This window comes from Schistocerca americana, chromosome 5 (genome assembly GCF_021461395.2).
Source record: "Schistocerca americana isolate TAMUIC-IGC-003095 chromosome 5, iqSchAmer2.1, whole genome shotgun sequence".
Taxonomy (NCBI): Eukaryota; Metazoa; Arthropoda; class Insecta; order Orthoptera; family Acrididae; genus Schistocerca; species Schistocerca americana.
In genome coordinates this window covers 460220105-460244081 of record NC_060123.1, presented here as the reverse complement: position 1 = coordinate 460244081, position 23977 = coordinate 460220105, and the positions used below count along the sequence as shown (strand labels likewise).

Sequence of the window (23977 nt, the reverse complement as noted above, 5' to 3'; positions counted from 1 at the left end):
AGGGGTGACCTACTCCTCCACATACCGCCTGTTAAATGCCTCATTGATCTGTTGGTTCATTAAGTAGCTTACATCAATTGAAAAGAAGCAAAAATTGCAATTCACAAAACCACACTACATGCCTTCTGTCAGCTACTGTCCAGCTTCTGGCCCACTCAAGATGTGCAGCTTGATGAAGTTCTGTGAGCAACAGTGCTTTGCAAAGTATTTGTCTTCAAATGTCCATTGCATGCAGTTTCCTTCAGAATGTTCAGTCATAAAATGATAGAAATGGACCTGCATTCACTAAAAGCAGCAGATCCTGTCAGGTTTGAAACTGATTGTCATTGGATGTGCATGAGACTCATCTTCAATCTCTGTCAGTTAACATCATTTTAGAACCACTTTTCTTACACTGTGTTACATGGTTGTAAGTAGTATATCATTCCTTGCAGATGTGATAGTTACCACATATATTATTTCTCAAGTGAACATACCTTTTTCTCAACACATACTATCATACAGGGATGAATGGATGCATTATTAGAAGGGTTTTTTAACCAGCGTCTAACTCTGTATACTGATTTTGTGCTAAAATTTACTATTTGTAGCAAATTTTAATATAAAAGAGACTTTCAACTACCAGCTGTTGTGTAAAAGGGCATCATGGATGCCCACCTTCATACCCATTATTTTATGAAACTAACTTTAACAGGAATAAGAGATGCTCTTTTCATATTATCTTATTACAAATACCATTTTATTTGTTTTCAGGTACTTATTAACTGGATAATTTGTGTACAGCACTGTCATAATAAGCATGATAACTGTGGTACTCCATTGTCTCTGCCTACCACAGAAGTCGACTTTTCTAAATGAATATACTTTCTGAAACAACAAACATACAGGTGAACATAAAGTCCAGGAACACTTCCAATTATTTACTGCACAAGAACCAAACATTGTACAGGTATCATACATATGTCATTTTGAAGAGAAACCCTCAAAGCTTGTTTTCATGTATACTGCCACAGCGTAGTTTGGTAATTTGCCGATACTCAGCGCTAATCGCAAACATGGACAGTTCAGGTGTGGAGCGAGGTTTCTGTGTGTTGGGCAAGTTGCAGCAATGGCTGGTGCCTCAAATGAAATCGGACTCTCCATTCATCTTTCAACGAGATGGGGCTCCACCCCATTTTCATACTGAAGTTCATGGGTACCTGAACACGGAGCTGTGGTATCAATGGATTGGCTGTGCTACAGAAGGGATGGCTGTTTCATGAAATGGCCTCTCCAGTCACCAGATCTCACTCCGTGTGACTTTCTTCTGTGGGGACACATTAAAGATCGGGTGTATGTATCGCCCCTACTACGTGATGTAGCAGATCTCCAGGAGAGAACACAGGAAGCGACTGCCACAATCAACGATGCCATGCTGGGATGGGACAGGTATGGCAAGAATTCGATTACCATATTGACATCTGCTGGGTCACTCATGGTTCGCATATCAAATGTTTGTAAAAAAAACTTTCAAGGTTTCTCTTCAAAATGACATATGTATGCTATCTGTACAATGTTTGGTTCTTGTGCAGTAAATAATTTAAAGTGTTCCCATACTTTATGTACACCCTATATTTGTCATAGTTGCCATGAATTGTGATTTACATGCTGCTACTATGGCCTAAAATGCTTACTATAACTGAAAACAAATGTTGAGTTAAAGTTATACATTATGTGGCCCTCCTGACAATCTCTGATCTCTGTCTATTGCTTGGGTCCCTGATCTACTTTGATAAAATAACAGATCTGATGCCTTCCTACAAGGTGTGGTCATAGTCAAGTCACCATAACTCCTTTCTGCCATTCTGTCACATCCCATCTTATTACACTGATTCCATACAACCAACTGGCATATACATGCCACTTCACTGTCACAACTTATACCAGCATTGGAGGGTAACATGACTGACTGGTACAATTGTAACAATGTCTACAGTGCTGCAAAATGACCAGGGAGTGACCAGTACCATGTCCAATGAGCTTATCTACATGAATAAGCTAATCATTGCCAAAATATTCTAAGCTGAAAGAAATTTCTCTCTTTTTTTAGAAAATTATTGACAACTGTTACTCACCCCTGTGAGGTAACGATAATCTGCAGGTCCTCTGAGGTCAAGGCTTATCTTCTCATCAATTGTCAAACCAGCAAGCATTTCATAAAATATATGGTAATTACGTTCACCATTATTTTGCGAAACAATACGAGACTTTTCCAAAAGATACTGCTCAATTGCAGCACCTTCAATGACACATTCTTGGCTGAAATTGATGTTGATATATTTTCCAAATCTGGATGAATTGTCATTGCGTATTGTCTTGGCATTTCCAAAAGCTGAAATGATGATAAATTTTAATACATTAAATTTGTTACTGTCTCTGAAATTGCATTCATACCTTTAATCACACACTTGTTGTTTTAACTCTAAGAAGAGAGAAATCATGAAATAACAAATGTTTACAGCTGACCATTATAGCAAAGGAATGTTATTGTCTGCAAATTTATTAAATCAATACTTTTTGTATTTCCTTTCCCTCATAAACTGTAAATTATAGTACTTGCAAGTCATTCAATTCACATTAAAAACACATGGATAAGTATTGTGTTCTTAATTTTGTACAAAGAAACTTAAGCTCTCCAGTTTGCAATCCTATGTACTATTTTTATTAATGAACACATTAGTTGGACTTTTGGAGTGCCATGACAACAAAGCAGTTGCAGTTTTGTTTTTTAGTTGCTATTATGAAAGTTATTGAAAGTCATTGTTCCTAGGGTGTATCCCATCAAACAAGGTCCACTATTTTCATGATTTGGTAAATTTATTTTATTTTAGCTTTGTGGCTGGATGCTACCACATTCATTAGTTAACCTATGGGAAGGAAATGCTATCATCAATTGTCTGTAAATCATGTAATCTTTGATCTATGTTATCATGTTTCAATTATTTGAATACAATATTTTCTGAGGCAGAAATAGCAATAGCCCAGCATTTGCCTAAACAAGAAACTTAGGCCAGCCGGTGCACTAAACATGTGGTCATTAATCTGTCACGCAGATTCAATCCTGGTCTGCCACACCTCTCTGTCTCACATGTTACTCTATACAAGCAGGCTGAAAGTTGTACAAAAAGTAATGCCTTCTAATTTCTCTAACAGCTAATTAACAAGAAAACAAAATGAATTATCTATATTTGGTGTAACATTTTGGAAGTAACTTTTCACTTCTCAATATAATCTCCATTATTTTAAACTGTTTTAATCCATCTTTGAAGAAGGGTATGAGGGTATGCATCCCATGTAGCAAAAATCAGTGCCTCTACTCTTCATACACTTGTCCAAAGAAAATCCAGTCACCATGTCTTCAATATCATGAGCACAATGAGCTTTGTTAGTGGCCTGAACAGATGGTAATCTGATGGCACTATGTCTGGAATATACTGCAAAAGTGGTAAGACTTCTCCCCATTTTTGCTATCCTGCAACAGACTATGCATCATGTGTGGACCTTTATTGTCATGGACAAGTATAGGAGTTTCTAATGATGATGTTACGAAACACACTTTAACCAATATTATAAAGACAGTTTGCATTATTGTATTAAGCACTCAGGGCTTGTTTTTATGCTTTACCAGAGTCCATAATTAAAGATGAGGTGTAATCATTTGCAGTCACGTTGGACAAGGCATAAGTGGAAGAAGTTCAATGTAGACATAATATAAAAGTATACATTTGTTATGCTTACGTGAAAGCCACTTTCATGCAGGCTATGAAACAAAATGTAAGTTAATGAGCCTTCCATGCAGACACCAAATAGAAATACATATTTTACTTATTTACATAAACCTCACAAAAATGTTTACTAAAAGCACATGATGTGTATAGGTGTAGAACTTGGCTAGGCACAACTACACACCATACTCTAATGCTGGCAGGAAACACATCCTGTAACAGGATAAGCCCCTCAAGCATTCATGTAATAAGCAATTACATTACATTAATACTTGTTACATAGATCATGAATATGACATCTCGTAACATGTCAGTTTAATATAAGTTTTCATTACACATTTTTTTCATTCCAACTTCATCATTCATATACCTGTGAACATTTTATGACTAAAATGTAAATCACTGTGATAATATCTTTCTTCCTCAAATGTATTTTTCTTATATTTCTTTTGTTTTGTGCTGCTGCTTCTGACAGTGTCAAAGATTTGTTTTGTTCATTCCACAACATACTGAGATATGAAACAGCCTTTCGTATCACCAAATACAAAAATGATTAAAGCATAATGGTTTACATTTCCTGTTAATTCTGGTGAACTGAAAGCACATAATTTGCAATCATTGTTTTTCACTCAATAGTCTTGAACACAATTTGTATGTTTACCTAGTTTCTTGAACATTCAGAGAGCTTGTAATGAGGAAAACACTAAGGAAATGTGTGTATAAAGTGGAATACACATAGCACAGTAGGAGTTGAGAAGATGTGCAAAAGTGAGAGGGACTGTATCATAAAATGCGGCAGCCCACAGCATCATTTTGCCACATCTCTCAGTGGTGGGTACTTAGACATGTGGGCTGACATTTGGCATTGCTTTTAGTGTTAATGCACATATAATGATGTTCACTGTTTTACCTTTTGCTATGAGTGACATACAGAAACACAAAACATATTTAATGAATGAGCAAGAGAGAGGATTCCATATACATGAATTTTACAAGGGGGAATTTTTCAGGGCAAGAAACAGTGCATCCATGTGGAGTTTTTTCCAATACTGGCAGCTGGTAGGAGAAATAACAGCTACAACAACAAGAGTGGAACATAGAAAGTCAGCAAATTGAAGACCCCATAAAAAATCCTCTGAGTCTTTCTGATCAGAATACATCATACACCATGCGTCTGTTTTGTAACATGCACACTCTGTACTAGCAATAGCTACAAAATCTTCTTTGAAAAGAAGAGTAATGTAAATGAAAAGCCATGGGTTACTACATGGCTAAAAATATCTTGTAAACAGAAAAGGGAAATGTATCTTATACCTAGGAGGAGTAATGATCGAGAAACAGTGAAACATTATAAAAACTACTGCACTGTATTAAGAAAAGTTATTAAAAATTCCAGAAGTATGTGCATTATGTCTGAGATTAGCACATCTGATAATAAAATCAAAACAATTTGGAATATCGTTAAAAGGGAACCAGGGCAACTGAGAGCACAGGAAGACTGTATTTCTATCAGACTCAATGAAAACTTTGTTAACAATAAGTCAGAAGTAGAAAAATTTAATAATCATTTTGTAAGTGTTGTAGAGAAAATGGGGACCAACTATTCATTAGAAAATGCAAGACAGTATATGGAAGAGGCAATACCTATGCAGTTTGTTAAAACTGAACTTCAACCCACCTCTCCTACTGAAACTAGGAAAATAATAAAGTCACTCAAAAGTTAAAGTTCACATGGAATTGATGGCATTTCCAACAGAGTGCTAAAAGCTTCTTCCAAACAGATAAGTAGGATTCTCAGCCACATATGTAGTAGCTCACTGAAACGGGGCATTTTTCCAAACAGACTGAAATATGCTATTGTTAAACCATTTCATAAAAAAGGGGATAGGTCTGATGCTAACAACTACTGCCCAATTTCACTTCTGACAGCTTTATCCAAAATTCTTGAAAAAGTAACGTATTCAAGAGTGGCATCACATATTTGTAAAAATAAAGTACTAACAAAATGTCAATTTAGTTTTCAGAAAGGCTTTTCAACAGAAAATGCTGTATATGCTTTAACTGACCAAATATTAAATGCTTTGAATAACCAAACATCACCCATTGGGATGTTTTGTGATCTCTAAAAGGCTTTTGATTATGTGAATCATGAAAATTTAAGTATTGTGGTATGAGTGGGACAGTGAACAAATGGTTTAATTCATATTTAACTTGAAGAATGCAGAAGGTTGAAATTAACAGTACAGATAGTCTGCAAAAATTAGCAGAGTCCTCTAATTGGGGAGGTATCTAGTATGGTGTCCCACAAGACTCAGTCTTGGGTCCCTTATTGTTCTTAATATACAGTATATTAATGACTTGCCACTCTATATTCATGAAGATGCAAAACTAGTTCTTTTTGCTGATGATACAAGTATAGTAATCACACCCAACAAACAAGAATCAGTTGAGGAAATTGTAAATAATGAATTTCAGAAAAATATTAAGAGGTTCTCTGCAAATTGACCGTCACTAAATTTTGAGAAAACACAGTATATACAAGTCTGTATAGTAAATCGCATAACACCATTGATAAATATAGACTAGGAACAGAAGTCTGTTGTCAAGGCAGCATATTCAACATTACTGGATGTGTGTACTGATGAGAAATTAAATTGGAAGAAACACATTGATGATCTACTGAAACGGTTAGGTTCAGCTACTTATGCTATTAGGGTTATTGCAAATTTTGGTGATAAGCATATCAGTTAATTAGCCTACTGTACCTATTTCCATTCATTATTTTCACATGGCATCATATTTTGGGGTAATTCATCCTTAAGAGAAAAAGTATTCATTGCACAAAAGCATGTAATCAGAATAATAGCTGGAGCCCACCCAATATCACCTTGCAGACATTTATTTAAGGAACTCAAGATATTTGCAGTACCTTCACAATACGTATATTCACCTATAAAATTTGTTATTAATAACCCATCTCAATGCAAAAATAACAGTGAAGTCCATAGCTATAACATCTACATCTACATCCATACTCCACAAGCCACCTGACGGTGAGGAAAGGTTGATCTTCACTATTCTGAGTTAAAGCTGGCTTTGGCAGAGAAAGGGGTGAATGATACTGCCACAAAAATCTTTGGTATTCACCAAATAGCATTAAAAGTCTGACAAATAGCCAACCAACATTTAAAAACAAATTAAAAGAATTTCTGAATGACAACTCCTTCTACTAAATAAATGAATTTTCAGATATGAAATAGTAACTGTAACAAGTATTAATGTTGTATGTATGTAAAAAGATCACAGGTTGGAATTTAACATCTATGACCTACCAAAAGGAACAACCTCAGCATTTCTTGAAGCAATTTAAGGAAACCACAAAGAACCTAAACCTGGATAACTGGATGAGGATTTGAAGATTGCTCCTACTGAATACGAGTTCAGCACCTAAGTGTACCGCCTCACTTTCCAGTATATAATGAAGCAGAAGATGATGCATTACACATATAGCACTGCTTTTAATTATTGAAACTTCTTACAGAAGCATATTAAGTGAGATAACACAACACAACTGTGGAGTATAACTGCAAGAAAACACATTACAACATCATCTTATGCAACAAACAGAAATACTTTGCAGTAAAGCAATATTCTGCTACTGAAATCCCGATAAACAATTACTTATCTTTAATAAAGTGTATGAATGTACAGAAATATACTGTTATACAAAAGCTATAAACAACTTTTTTTCTAGAATTTGCTTACCTTCCAACACTGGGTTTGCTTCCAAGATTTGCTGTTCAATCCAGGAATGTTTGCCACTTATAGCAGCTAGATATTGAAGAATTAATTTTGTGCTCTCTGTCTTGCCAGCACCACTTTCACCACTGCAAGGAAAATGAAGAAGTGAGATAAATGTAGAGCCACAGGAATGTACAGAGCAAACACAGGAAATACTATTGTCTACAAATGCTAAAACTGAAAAATGAAACTTTTTTTAATTCGTCACCTGAAATTTGGTTTTAGTGTGTTTATTTAGAGATAAAGACAACATATTTTGAATTAACTAAACTATCTGAAATACTTAACACAATATATTTCTGACAGTCAACTGTTACTTTTCAACCAATTAGTAATCTGGAAACAGAATCATGATTAGTATTCTTCACACACACATATCTCAATGAGCTGCCAAACTACGGGCAAAACAATAACTGCAGCCAATGCTTACATTAGCTTCCATCTGCACCTACCACAAGTAGACTGATTTAACTTAAGTGAATAATCTTTGCCCTTAATCTGAGTTTCCACAAGCAATCAAAGCGATGTCACTCAAGTAGTGTCATCAAAGGTGCTTGTGGAAACATCTAAATTACAGTCACACCACTAAAAGTTAAAGTTGTTATAACTTTTTGATGCCATTTGCCTTCCTCGTTTAATGGACTGCCAAAAACCTGTTTAGATATTTGTCAGGTATCACAACAGACAGGTAAAATTATGATTCATTGAAAACAGATTGAGACTCAGTTTGAAGCAGTGTCTTTTGTAAAGTTACATGCACAACAAATTTTACTTTCAGTAAAGCTTTTGTCACTATACTTCTTTCAAATGTATTAGAACATTTTTAAAATAAAAGTGAGATAATTTGTGTGAGTTACACATACACACATCTAATACAAGAAATTCATCATGAAAGGTTTTTTGGTTACAGTTAATTTGTTGTTACTGTGATTCTAAACATTATATAAAGACATGATTACTTCATGCTGCATCATAACATCCCATGAGTCACAACAACAAAATAATAGTGTGTATATTAACAGAAGCATGATATTCCATATCTATATTCTATTTACAAACTTGCTGTCAGTTACATTTGGTTTTATCATTCATCTTATGAGCATTCAATAACAAATCTGTGTACTGAATCCAAACAACATTCATATCATCTAATCCATACATTTCTTGTTTGTACCTAAATTACTTTGTAGATAAAAATACATAATTGACTAATTAATAGCAGAGACTTAGTTTTCCAGTAGCTCATTTCATTCCTAAAATGGAGAAAATGAAAAAGCTACATGTAATTAAACCTCTCATTCAGTACAATTAGCTAATTCAGATGATAATAATGATAGCATCATCTGGTTATAAAAGCCAGACTCTACATATTTAGTGTAAGTTTCTGTTATTAGTGGGCACTTAATGACAGAATGAATGAGTGAATTTCTAGTTTTTAACTTCCATAAATGATGACACTTGTAATTTGTATACTGAATCTTCATGTACTTCAGCGTATTCAATACCCAGTTGTATTGCACATCATTCACTTTTGAACACTTCTGTTTTCTATTCCTTTTTCTTAGGTTGTAAAGCAGCATTACTGCTGTAGCCCAGGTGATGACATTCACATCCATTTATGCAATTTCGGCTGATGCCTTATTGAAAAACAAGATGCCACACCAGTCCATGGCATCACACAGTTTGAGTCATCATGCTACTTTCTGTGGTCTTATTTTAGTGGCATATGGGAACTCAGCTTTACAAATGGTTTTCCTCATGTCTATCAAATGTCTCTTAAGCAGGATCATTAGTTTCTGGCTCCTTCAGGATCTTTTAAGAAAGCGAAAGACTTTTTTGTTGAATTTGTTGCACATGGCTGCTAATAGAAAAGTAAGAAGCAGTAAATCAAGGCAGTGCCAACAGGTGTATATATTCATGTCATGCAGTCTGGGTGACTAGAAAGGAGAATGTCATCACTTGATTCCTGATTTCAATGATTGTAGTATACTGTTTATAGAGCAAAAAACTACCAGTTGCTTTGTTAGTCACACATAATTGTTGCAGCATAAGCCTCAGCAACCATTCATGGCATATGCAGGCCAACTACCTACCTAATTCTGCAGGCTGCTGCTGCAATAAAGCTCAAATAGCATTCTGCATTTTGGCATGAACGAATCACTACATGCTCTGGAACCAAGCAGAATTTCCATAGCTGACTGCATGATGGGATATAATCTCCTTTCATAACATCCCAAGCTGGATTGAGTATATACACTTCCAACTCAGCCACAGCAGTATTCCTTTGCTGCTGTGCATTCAGTCACTGCAGTATAAATATACCTGTCGTCAGCTCAATATGTGGCCCATCAGTTACGGTGTCATCAACTGGGCAAAGCCACTTGTCTATGAGCCTTCAGCTAGCCCTGATGGTTTCCAGGCTTTGAACTGGATTTGCCGAGATGACGCCACCTAGTCGTGCCATCTCCTCACATTCTATCTAGTCTCCGAGGATCCTGTTTTCAAGTCAGGGCATTTGCACATCTGAGGCAGCCGCCTTGGACTGTGTACATTTTATATTAATCCAGCCATAAAGTTCACAGTACCAAGGAGCTGACCCCAAACTTGTGTCAGCAAGGCCACCATTGTTGCCAGCTGCTGTTATGCTGCCTCTGCATTCTGCTGCCTTAGCATATTAATTAACTGCCTGCTAGCCACAGCCAACTCCTGGACTGTTCTCACTGACCTCTTGTATGAAAGCATCACATAATAAAGAATGTTATTGTTGAGTAAGCATTCATGCCTCCCCACATGCCATGGTACTGGCGAGCTTATTCCTTAGTCCCCCTGCTCCCACAGGCACACACACAAGCACTTTGGAGGCAGAAGTGACCATCCTGCAACATTGGTTTCACCAATTGAAACAATGGTATCAGCATAATGATCAGAGCATAATGTGATAGCTACATTTGGTGTCACAAGAGCCAGTAGAGGGTATAAGGGATCAGTTCTCATCTAGTAAGTCAGTATCCATCCTAGACGCTAGTACCAATGACCCAATCTCTCCTCTTTTGAGTAAGGAAAGAGAAAGTGTACTTAGAAAAGCTGTTGACAGCTGATAAGCTGGGATGTTGGTTGCAGGAACAGATTTTGCATTTGGCCAAATTATGTTATGTGGATAATGCAAAAAGGTACAGAATGTATCATGAGGAGCTAAGAAGTGCAAAAATAGTTGAAATTCTGAAAGCAAGCAAGGTACAGTAATAAAGGAGAAAAAAATAGTTCTAAGTATTATAGGGAATGGCTGAATAATGTGTCACAAAAACCAGGGAAGTCCATTGAAAACTTTGGAGACAGGACTCAAAAGGTGAATGTCAATACACACAATTTGACAGAAAACAATGATACTAACAATGTCCTTCTGCAAGAGGCACAACAGAGGGCACTGGATACATTTCTGTGTCAAGAAAAGTATGGGCAGAGATCTCTAAGAACTCAGCTGAAGCCATAGTGACTGTAATGGCCTTAGAGAAGATAGATCCACTGACTAGGTTTTGGGATAGAAAATGAATTTTCACCACATGTGTTAAATGTTACAGGTGTGGATGAATGAGCCACATATGTAATGTATACCATGAACCACAGTGTATACATGGGGGTAAATAGGGGAACCAGGTGGGATTGCAGATGAAAGCCTAACAGGGGACATGATACATGGACACAGGATGTTAAACAACTCTGTTAAACAACAATGACAGCTCAGAGCAGCCACATGCCATTCCTGTGAATATAAACACAGCCAAAATGAGTGCACTAGCAGAATTTTGTTTACATAGCTTAATGTATGAAAGGAAGCACAAGATTTTATTGGACACAGGTAGGTGTCCTCAGGAGGTTTAAAAGAAAGTTAGACCCATTATGATGTAAGTTAAGTGGAGTGGGTGGAAATGTGGTGCATTCCCTGGGCTCAGCAGTGTGGAGATTTTGGATTGGCCTCATGTAGAAAATGGTTGCTGCCTACTGTTAGGGTTAGTTCGTTAGGGTGTTTTTTTTTTTTTCCTTTTTTTTTTTTTTTAAAGAAAAAAATCATGCTAAAATTGACACTGCTCGGTGCATGGTACAACTTGAAGGGACATTGTTCCATTTGGGGGAAATTGCTGACAGGATCACATTGTTGCAAGGTTCATCCCTAGAGTAAGGGGAACAAATTAGACTGCACACATGGCCACAAAGGGTCATTTTGCACAAACATGTACTGTAAGGTCAGGAAAACCACAGTTGATAAGTATAGGGACTTATCTGACGGTAAATGTATTATGTGTAGTGGTGCCACTACAGCAAACTGATGAACTGGATCAAGTATAATGTTTCATATGCAGTAGTGTTCTACACATAAAGGAGTTGACTATATGCAGGTAGTGCCTGTTGGGTGGGACAGATAATTTTAGAGTACGAACATGGAATTGTCCAAGCACTGATGGTTGCCAGTTTTAAGATTTTGGAGGGAGGTGATTTAGATAGAGCAAATTCAGACCTTAAGCTTAAGCAGGCTGCTAGTTTAGCCGCATTACGGGAGAAGATAGTAGACATGGAAGGAGCAGAGATGATAGTAATGGAGCAGTTATTGTTAGAATATGAGAATCTGCTGAATCATCATGTGTCTTTGCCACCATTTCACCTGCAACCAGTAAGGGAATAATTTAGTAACCAACACTTATGAGATGTATTATCAATGAAAGTGCCAATCCTTGGGGAGTCTCGTGTGACCATCATGAAGAAAAGTGTAGATAGAATGAAGGCATATTGTTTTTGTTGTGATTATTGGTACCTTAACAAGCATACAGTTACAGCTTCTTCTCCAGTTCCAAATCCACACATCAAAAAAAGTTTTGCATCACCATGGTTCCGAGAGTTCTGGGACCTGTACAGAAAATTGGAATGGAGATCAACATAAACATCATTTCCACCCTTTTCATTTCTCATGAAAACCATACATTGCATGTTGTACCACCAAACAGCAAGACCTTCAGAGGTGGTGGTCCAGATTGCTGTACACACTGGTACCTCTAATACCCCATAGCACATCCTCTTGCATTGATGCATACCTGTATTCATCGTGGCATACTATCCACAAGTTCATCAAGGCACTGTTGGTCCGGAGTGTCCCACTCCTCAATGGCAATTTGGTGTAGATCCCTCTGAGTGGTTGGTGGGTCACGTCATCCATAAACAGCCCTTTTCAATCTATCTCAGGCATGATCGATAGGGTTCATGATTGGAGATCATGTTGGCCACTCTAGTCAAGTGATGTCATTATCCTGCAGGATGTCATTCACAAGATGTGCATGATGGGGGCGTGAATAGTCATCCATGAAGATGAATGCCTTGCCAGTCTGCTACCAATATGGTTGCACTTTCAGTCGGAGGATGGCAGTCACATATCATACAGCCATTACAGCTCCTTCCATTACCACCAGAGGCGTACGTCGGCCCCACATAATGCCACCCCAAAACAGCAGGGAACATCCACCTTGCTGCACTCACTGGACAGTGTGTCTAAGGCTTTCAGACTGACTGGGTTGCATCCAAACACGTCTCCGACGATTGTCTGGTTGAAGGCATATGCGACACTCAACAGTTAGGAAAACATGATGCCAATCCCGAGCAGTCCATTCGGAATGTTGTTGGGCCCATCTGTACCATGCTGCATGGTGGCATGGTTGCGAAGATGGAGCTCGCCATGGATGTCAGGAGTGAAGTCACGCAGTTTGAATCCTAACACAACGTCCTGTGGCTGCACAAAAGGCATTAGTCAACTTGGTGGTGTTGGTGTCAGGGTTCCTCCAAGCCATAATATGTAGGTAGTGGTCATCCACTGTAGTAGTAGCCCTTGGGCGGCCTGAGTGAGGCATGTCACTGACAGTTACTGTCTCTCTGCATCTCCTCCATGTCCGAACAACATGGCTTTGGTTCACTCCGAGATACCTGGACATTTCCCTCGTTGAGAGCCCTTCCTGGCACAAAGTGGATTCAATTCAACCACGGTATTGACCATCTAGGCATGGTTGAACTACAGACAACACGAGTTGTGTACCTCCTTCCTGGTGGAATGACAGGAACTGATTGGCTGTCGGACCCCTCCATCTAATAGGCACTGCTCATGCATGGTTGTTTACATCTTTGGGCAGGTTTAGTGACATCTCTGAACAGTGAAAGGGTCTGTGTCTATGATACAATATCCACAGACAACGTCTGTCTTCAAGAGTTCTGGAAACTGGGATGATGCAAAACGTTTTTTGATATGTCTATAATGGAAAATTTGGATAATCTTGGGCATTGTAGATCTTTTCCTACCATGGTTCTGTGGAGCACTTATCATCAGATAGAAATAACAGCATAGCTACAGAGAATCACCCAAAGACAGCATTTACAGTCCCACCAGGACATTATCAATATCAGCATATGCCAATTGGTTAAAAAAATGCCCTGGTGGCATTTCAGTACCTCTTAGAAGCAGTTTTGGGGAATTGAAACCCAGGCAATTTATGGCATATTTAGATGATGTAACTGTCTTTGGGAAGAACATGGAAGAGCATGTATTGTTGCTAAGGAAAGTCTTTAAGTGATTATGCATGACACACCTAACACTCAGTATAGAAAGTGTCACTTTCCACTGGAAGAGGTACAGTATTTAGGACATGTACTTAGTCTCATTGGAGAGCCCAGGATAATAAAAGCTGTGCACATTGTTTTGGTACAATGTAGAGAAAAAGAGTTGTGGTCTTTCTTGGCTCTAGCAAATTATCATTGGAAGTATGTAGTGAAATCACTCATCTATTGAAGAAAGGATCAAAGTTTCACTGCTCAGCAAAGCACAAAGATGTGCCCCTTTGGTTGAACTAACTGTTAATAAAAGGACCAACTGGTGGAAGAAAAGTTGTGAGGGCAGGTTGTGAGTCAAGCTTGGGTAGATCAGTCAGCAGAGCACTTTACTGTGTTGGGCAAAGGTCCCAGGTTTGAGTCCTGGCTGCACACAGTTTTAATCCACCAGGAAGTTTCAGATCAGTGCACATACCACTGCAGAGAGAAGATTCATTCTGAACTGACAATCATGGAAAGAAATTTGTGCTGTAATGTGACTTGAGCAATCAAGTTAAGACAGGATTTGGGTGGGGCAGAGCATACAGTTGCTTATGCCTCACAATGAATGAGCAGAGTGGAAAATAACTACCCTGTGGTGGAGAAAAAAATAGTACGTCTTATATATAGAATGATATATTTCTGATGTTATCTTTAAGACAGAAAATTTAAAGGCGTAATGGATCATGCATCACTGAAGTGGCTATTGGGTCTGAAAGATTGTTTGAGCCAGTTAACACACTGGGTGGTAAATCTCATTAATTTGATTTTTAGGCAATTCATTGATCTGGCAAATCACGTGGAAATGCAGATGGGCTGAGTCGGAAAGACTGTGCAATACAACAAGTATGTTTCACCATTGTGGAGTGGCAGAGGTGCAAGCTGCTTACAAAGATTGCAAGCTGTTTGCAATGCAACCTTGATTCTTTGTGCACAATGGTGTGTTATGTAAACAAACAAAAGTTGGGCCTCATTCTGCATTACCAGCTGCATTGCAAAATGAAGTTTTAAAGCAGGTGCATGATCATGTGTTAGCAGGGCATAGAGGTTGTAGAACAGCAGAACACTATGTAGAGAAACAATACTGACAGTGAACATGTAAGCAGGGTGTAGAACAGTACGTAAAGAACTGTGTACCTCGGGGGGGAAAAAAAAAAAAAAAAAAAAAAAAAGAGAGAGAGAGACAGAGCTGAATTTAGTCATTAGTGTGTTCTGTTTTCTAAGACTACTGAAGGCCAACAAACCACTGGATATAACTGGTTTGGAAATCTTAAGTGCTTTTGGGCAGGCACAACATAGAAATGATAGCATTCTGTATCAACAAGATGACACATTGGCATGAGCCATGGTTAGTAATTATTTGTTAAATTTTGGTATCTACTGCAGAGATGTTGATTATAGAACAAGCTATTAACTTCTTGTCACAGCTGATAAAGTAACTTTATCATTTATTATGAATTCCTAAATTAAGAGCATGCTTGTTAAACCTGCAAGCAAATGGCAGAATGGAACAGATTAACCAATGATACGGAAGTGCTGAGTCACTATTTCACCAGCCATTATAATGATTGGGATATGCTGTTACATTACATAGTTGGTGCATACATGTCAAAAATTCATAAGAGTTGGGTCTATCACCATACAAGGTTAATGTATGGATGGAATCTGCCACACCCATTTCACATTATGAAAACCAGAGTGCAGAAATTTGTGAAAATCTTATAGACAGTATGGTGCCAAGTGCAAAAAGCAAATATGGAGGAATGACTGAGTCAATGGAATGTCCAAATTCCCTACATACTGTGGAATGTAACAAAATTATGAAAAGGGTAGTTGCTACTCATCATGTAGTGGAGATGCTGAGTCGCAGATACGCACAACAAAAAGACTATTGGAAAGTGAGCTTTTGACCAACAAGACCTTCATTGAAAATAGACAACACACACACACACACACACACAAAATGGTGAGCAGCAACTATCCTTTTCATAATATTGTTTCCTTCATACCTCATAGGCTAGTGAGTGATACTGATGAGCCCCGACACCCTACAGGAAAAAACTAAAAATTTTATGCTAGTTATCAAGGTCTAGAAGACCTTGCTGGGAAATACAAAATTATGATCTCCTTCATGAACAAAAGTCATCCACATTGGGGGCACATTCAGTCCTTCCAGATCTACCTGATAGCTTTACCACCATTATCAGTGTTGGTCCCAAAAAAAACGAGGAAGGGATAAAAAAAAGTGGCATGAGAAAGTGAGCAAGACATTCACAGGCAGTCTATGCGTACCTTGGTATATGATCAAGAGCTAGGTGACAGAAAAGAGAGAAAGCTAAAGATACTAACAAGAGATATAAATGCCATGAAGTATGCCTGTATTCCATGAATTCGAACTTTAGGGAAATATGTACATATTAGAACAAAGGAGACTCTGATAATTGCATTGGATAAGAAGAGCGACATGCTGATGGCAGCAGAAGAGCTGTGCCAATGCCAGAGGGAACAGATTATGATATGCCCCTCTATAGTAGTCCAAGCTGTCATTGGGACATGAGAAATGGAGCTATTTCTCAAGAGAACAGACTCAGGAAGATGTTCACTAGACATCCCTACAACCTACCTATATTTTCAGGAATCAGGGTCCTCAGGAGTGCTCAGCAGATGGTTCAGTTGTAGCTACCCCCACCTACTATAAGCAAGGGGAATTGGGCAATCGGAGTTATCGAACAGTAGGATACTGCTAAACAGGAAACGAAGTGAGTGATCGTTCCAGCCTACAGTGACAATAACAGGGACTACAGCTCTGAAACCAATTTGCCCTCTGCTGAATCTTCCCAACAACCCTTTCAAAACAGTGTCAGCAAAGAACCTAATCTACCTAAATAATGCCTTTAATTCCACCATATTTAGCCCCTTCGACAAACTCTCAGCAGGACAGAATGGGCACATCAGTGCAGAAGAGTTGTTCCAGGATATTCAACAATACTGTAGCAGGTGAAATGAAATGAGCGTATGGCATCATTGGCCAGGAGGCCCCATTCGGGGAAGTTCAGCCGCCAAGTGCAAGTCTTATTTCATTCGATGCCACATTGGGAGATTTGCGTGCCAGTGACGGGGATGAAATGATGAAGAGGACAACACAACACCCAGTCCACGAGAGGAGAAAATCTCTAATCCTGCTGGGAATCGAAACCAGGTCCACTTTCATGGGAGGCAAGCATGGAACCACCCAGCTAAGCAGGTGAACACTGCAGCAGGTACCAGAACTGACTCATGGTAATGGGAATTTGGTCCTCAGCAACTTTCTCAGTCATGATTTTCCCTTGTACAACCTATTTCTATGATTGGCAGAGAGCCATTAACCCACCCAATCTCACAGTCCATGGTCGTCCCTTGTACAGCTTATGACTATCATTGCAGAGAGACATTAAACCAGCCAGTCTCCCTTCCATTGCCTATCAGCCTGATGAATCAAGTGTACATTTTGAACAAAGTGATGAAATATCAGGGGTGTACCAGTCACAATAAACCGTATGAAGGAGTGTTTTGGGAAGGAGAATAGAAAATTAGTAAAGTGTAAGTAATGGTTGGAACAGAAATGCACCATATAAGCAGGGGAAAATAAATTTAGACACATTATTTTAGTAGTTCACAAGTTCAACAGCAGCCCACAACTCAGAGGACTGAATTCTCCAAGGGGAGAGGAAATGTGGCATCAGCCTCAGGCAGTCCATTGAAACCAGCCAAGGGGTGTGCAGGCCAGCAACCTACATAACTCCAAAGCTGGAGGCTGCACAACACTGCTGTAGCATTCTGCAATGAAGTATTCCATCATGAGCAGTGGATTAGACTGCTGCATGCTGTAGCAGCAGTTCCACAGCTAGCTATGTGATGAGATTCTGCTCTCACCATAAAACACCCAGCTGGAGTGAATGTAAATACTCCCACAAATACTCTTATCGGATTTGCCACCAGATCATATTGTGCAAATCCTACAATATTTCATTGACACAACTGCTTTACATCTTCAGGTGGTGGTAGATGCATTTGTAACTGCTACAAGAAGCGACTGATGATAATCACATGATGGTATCAAAATTTATCGGACAATGAGTGGGCAATACAAGTGCACAGAAAGATGCTCAGAGTTGGCAGAAAGCAGCACTCATAGTACTCCCTGCCAGGAGCTGCGGAAAGGCCTTCCATGCATGTGCTGTGGACAAAGACTGTGCTGCCGGACCCTCCTGTGATTAAAAGCCGAATTAAACCTCAGCAATGCACTGCATCAAACCATGAGTCAGAAGTTCTTCTGTTTTAATTTAATGACAGCCAGTGCTGGACTCGAGGCAGCAGTGTATGCCATATGGATATGTATGGTCTCCTAAAGAGCACAGTCCCAGAAAGATGATGCTGAGGACAAAACTTCTGTCTTCCCATAAAACATGTGATGCCCTGTGTCCAGGCAATGCACCACTACTGCTGATTTATCAGGTTGCCCAAGGTGTGTATGACAATGGTGTTCAACACAATGTTTGGAATGTCTGCCCAGTATAAGATTTCCCACAATGGCATGGGATCTTATACACACAACATTTCCTAAGGCCAAGATCATCTTTGACTAAACAAATAAATTCCTCAATTTTGCTGGTGGCGAAAAAACACATTTGATGTCATGTCTCTTGAGGATGCTTTCTATTCTTGATGACATGCCACCAGAATAGAGCAAGAATGCTGTTGCAGTGAGTGCTTCTGCATCTTCATTTTCATCCCTGCTCTGAATTTGCGTAGAATGGAATGCAATATTAGATTTTAAAACAACAGATCAGAAATAAAAAATGGAAAACATGTATAGCTTACACAGACTGATTAACTCAGAGTTACATAAAGAACTCTACAAGCAGTACAAACATAAGTACCGCAAAGAAGTCAGGAGATTAAAATCAGACAGAATCAGCCAACAGATATGAGGTTCAGATAACATTTCATAGACAAAATCACAATGAAACACAAACTAAAATTAATACTGTACAATTAACTGTGAGTAATGAAGATATCTCTGATTCTCTTCTAGTCAGCAATATTTTTAATAATTAATTCATAGATACTGTCAAAAATGATGTCTCTATGAAACATGATATACAGCACTAATTTGAGTCCTGTAACAAACAGAACTGCAGTACACTACCCACAGTAAGGCCAGTATTACACTATCAAATTTCTTTGTCAAATATCTTTGTCAAAAATCTTAGTCAAAGATATTTGATGGTGTTATAGGGAACTTTGTCAAATGTCGTCCAATATTTGATCAAATCTAGGGCCTCGCTGTAGATTTGATCAAAGAAGTCATTTGTCTTCTGTTCACTGCAGTGTGACATGTTAGACGTTACCACATGCAGCGCTAGCATCGCTGCAGTGTTCTGTCGTCTGTAGTGTTTTTATAAACATTGCCGGTAAATACAATTGGTGTGTGCCAACAACTACAAAATTAATAGAGATGTATGAAGCTGATGAGGTGCTTTACAATGTGAGGCACCCTGAATACAAAAATAGATTAAGAAGATTGGAGACCTGACCTGACCTGACCTGACCTGACCTGACCTGACCTGACCTGACCTAACCTAACCTAACCTAAACTAACCTAACCTAACCTAACCCTCTCCTGTAGCAAGGAATCGGAGTGTTACAGTGAGCCTGTCTTATGCAGATGTAGCAGTTTTTAAGTAAATATTGTGCTTTATGATATGAGGATACACTTCACTGAGCACATACAGAAATGTATGCTCATCCATTCTTAAGTAATTGATGTATGACTTGACCTCCTCCACTATAAGTTCACGTAACAAGTTTTGTTGAATGCTTTTATCGTGTCATCGTAAAACCCATGGCTTCACCCAGGTATGTTTCCTTTTTTTCTCCTGCTTCTCTTCCACATGTGCACATAGTGCAATTGTGGCACATGCAACTGCTGCAGTTAATAACAAGTTGTTGTCAGCCATCTTGAACTTTGACGAAAAATATGATGACAGTGTAATACACCTTCTAGCACTATGTCAAAGATCTTTGTCAAATATATTTGATGGAATATTTGATCACATCTTTGATCAAATCTTTGACAAATAAATTTGATAGTGTAATACCGGCCTAAGCACATATGACATTCTTCACTTACTGATAACCTCAGAAACAAAAAATCAGCAGGATTAGATGAAATTTCTCCATATCTATTGAAGAAATGCAAACATGAACTAATGAAACCACTAGTTCATCTAATAAACAGTGTTCTTGAAGATGGTGTGTTCCCTGATAAATTGAAACTTTCTGTAGTGAAACCAATACACAAAAAGGGGGAAACAAAGCATGTACAGAACTACAGACTCATTGCCCTAATCTCAACTTTCACCAAACTGATAGAGAAAATAATATTTTTAAAAAAATCTTGGAATATTATAACAATGCTGACACATTAAGTGATATCCAGCATGGTTTCAGAGGAGGTCAAAGTATCACGTCAGCAGCAGTACGATTTGTCCATAATGTACTCGAAAAAAATAAATGAAAAATTCCAAACAGCAGGAGTATTTCTGGACCTCTCATGGGCTTTTGATAGAGTACATCATGACATGCTCTTATAAAAAATTGTGAAGAGTGGTGTCATTGGGAAACTCATATGCAATTGCTAGAAACATATTTAAAGGATAGACAACAGTGCACGGAGATTATGTACTCTAATAGAGAAATACTGGAGAGGAGAAGGTCAAGTATAAGAACTATACATTTTAGTATTTCTCAGGGCTCCATTTTAGGTCCAGTCCGATTCATATGCTATGTAAATGATGTCCCAAGTTCTCTAGACAATAAGTAATTGATCACTATGTATGCAGACAATACATCTTGTGTCTGGTTCGCAGACAATGAGCTCAGCCTAGTTGAAGAGATACATAACTTGATTGAAAAGGCAAGAGCTCACTTTGAAAGAGAGAACCTAAAATTAAACATAGAAAAAACTAACCAAGTGTTCCAAACAGACAAAATACTGCAACTGATGAAATTCAACCAAAAACCTGTACATATTGTAAATTCTTGGGTTTATGCATAGATGAGCAACTTTCATGGAAGCAGCAAGCTGATTATGTCTGTAAAAAAATAACATATAGTCTATAGGTATTAAGAAGATTATCTCCATATCTTAATTCTGAAACCCTAAGGACTGTATATTATGGACTAGTGTATTCTTTCTTGTCCTATGGATTAGCACTGTGGGATGGGACATGCCAAACTAACATGAAAAGAGTTTTCATACTGCAGAGCAAGCCTTGAGGATCATAGCAAAAGTAAGACCAGGAACTTCTTACAAACCCCTATTCATTAGACACAATATTCTCACAGTTTACGCCATGTATATACTAGAAACTATAATGTTAGCAAAAATAGACACTAAGATCACAAAAAGAAACATGGATATTTACAACTATGAAACAAGGCATATGGTTAACAGAAGATTAACTTTAACAGCAAAACGCCCCTACACCAAAGGAGCTGTTTTTAATAACTTGTTACCAAATGAAGTTAAGATATTGACACAGGATACTTTTACAAATCAAGTCAAGCAGTGGCTTATCCAAAAATTCTCTTATAACCTGAATTTATCATGAATTACAATGTAATAAGAAACAAAGTAAACTAAAAAGCTGTTATTGTAAAAAGCACCTCATCAGCTTCATACATCTCTATTAATTTTGTAGTTGTTGGCACATGCATGTAAAATTACATGTTACAACCAATAAATTGAATTGAATTGAATTGAAATGGTATGTCTATCACAATAACCATTCTGTTGGAACACTGTTCTTAGATGATGTAGTTCACCAGATAGACTATCGGCATCTGAGACCACATGTGCCTATGTACCAAAGAATATAAGACACTACTGCACTGTGCAGGATGATGACCGCTTGTGGCCAGCAAATACAATTCTGTATGAGTTGGTTTGCAGTAGACACTATGTCCCAGTGTACCATCAGCTTTTCTTATAACCATGACATGCAGGAATGGTAAGATTCCACCTTTCTCCACTTCCATGGTGAACTGTATATTCATATGGAGCCAGTTAAAATGCTGGGGAGACATAGGTAATATCCCTATTCCATGGAGCCGTACCACAAATGTATTGTCTACATACCATCAGAAGCAGGGACACTGGACACTTGCCGACAGCAGTGCATTTTCCTCAAAGTCTTCCATAAAATACTGTGGGGTTTGCACTATGTGATCCAGTGACAAACCTGAGAAGTGTATTTGCAACAGCTCCATCAGGAAAGCCTGAAAAGTCACATCTAATTACTCACATTTCAGATGGATGTAGCACTTCCATTGGTAGGCTGCATTCAGCCAGCACAGTCCCTGAGTCAATCATCAATCAAATGTGTGGCCTAGCAGCTACAACCTGTCATCAACTGGTCTATGAGCTATCAGCTGGCCCAGAGGTGAGCCACCCAGCCAGTCTCCGAGAGTTCAAATCAGGGCATCTGCACACCACTGCCAGCTGCCTTGGGCCATGGGCAGTTTACATCTGCCCAGCCATCTAAGCTATCTACACTGTGGACCTCTCACCACAAGTGTCTCAAAAAGGACATTGTCATCACCAGCCACTAATCTGCTGCACAGCATACCCACTCATTGATCATTAGCTGCAGCTGGCTCCAAGACCACAGTCATTGAACTCCTGTATGGAAACACTGAGTAATAAAGATGTGGTTGTTGAGAAAGGATTCTTGATTTCACACTTGCTTTAGTCCTGGAAGATCCCATCCCATAGCTCCCCACACATGCCATTTGGAGACAGGCATGGCCACGCTGCAAAAATGATGTCAGCAGAGTGGTCAGGGGACAACTTGACCACAACACCCCAGTGTCCTACATCACAGGAATGGGGGTACCAAGGGTTCCCATTTCCAAGTGGTCCAACCCGTATAAGTCAGACAACAACTGACATGAATGAATGAAAGAAGAAGAGGGAAAAGAAGGCTAGACAATTATCAAAACCACAAAAAATGAGTAAAAGGTGAAGTACAACACACATTTACTTTTATATTGGCATATTAGAATATTAAAGCAGAATATCCCCACCACAGGTAATGACCAGAATCACTGTTGAGGATATATGTGCAGGCCAAAAACAGCAGCATACAAAGCCGTTTAACCATCTACCTTTTACAAAGTATTTCCTCAGTCACAAAGAAACCAGTTTCTCTTACAAATTCTTCTACACTGAGTGACTCCTCTCCTCTAGACTCATAAATATGTTCTTGAATCTTTCCATAGCTACACAAATTTCTCATACTTCATTACATAAAAGTGCAATAGTTTACCTGATTACAATACATTGGTTTCGACCAAATTTTGCCATGTCAGTATAGCTACTGTCACCAATAGCAAATATATGGGGTGGCTTATCGCCCACTTTCTGTCCCTTGTACTCCTTGACATAATCTCCTGTGTATATTGGTAGTGGCTGGTATGGGTTGACTGCCACAAGAATTGACCCAGTGTATGTCTGAAAAACAGAAAATTTCGTCTGTTTCAGAAACAACATAGAAAATAAACAAACCATATGCATCACTCTATGAAGCACAAAAACTTGGAAAGCAAGATGAATGTGGGAGTGAGGACGACACAAAAACAGAAAAGCCAGCTAAAAGTTAATGTTGCTTTTTATTCTTTTCTGCAAATCAGAGGGAATCTTCACTGAATGATTAAAAAGTACGGCATTCCCATGTGCTCATCCTTTAGCC

General features: G+C 38.5%; 1 protein-coding gene across 1 annotated transcript in view; it reads right to left on the bottom strand.

Moving 5' to 3' along the window:
• LOC124616139 (myosin-VIIa-like) overlaps window positions 1–23977 on the bottom strand; it is a 388269-nt gene that overhangs the window by 322603 nt on the left and 41689 nt on the right. Inside the window, exons 4-6 of the mRNA XM_047144413.1 lie at window positions 23555–23739; window positions 7530–7651; window positions 2115–2371 (exon numbers count right to left, since the gene is read on the bottom strand). Of these exons, the coding sequence (XP_047000369.1) occupies window positions 2115–2371; window positions 7530–7651; window positions 23555–23739 (564 nt within the window). The remainder of the gene's footprint in view (window positions 1–2114; window positions 2372–7529; window positions 7652–23554; window positions 23740–23977) is intronic.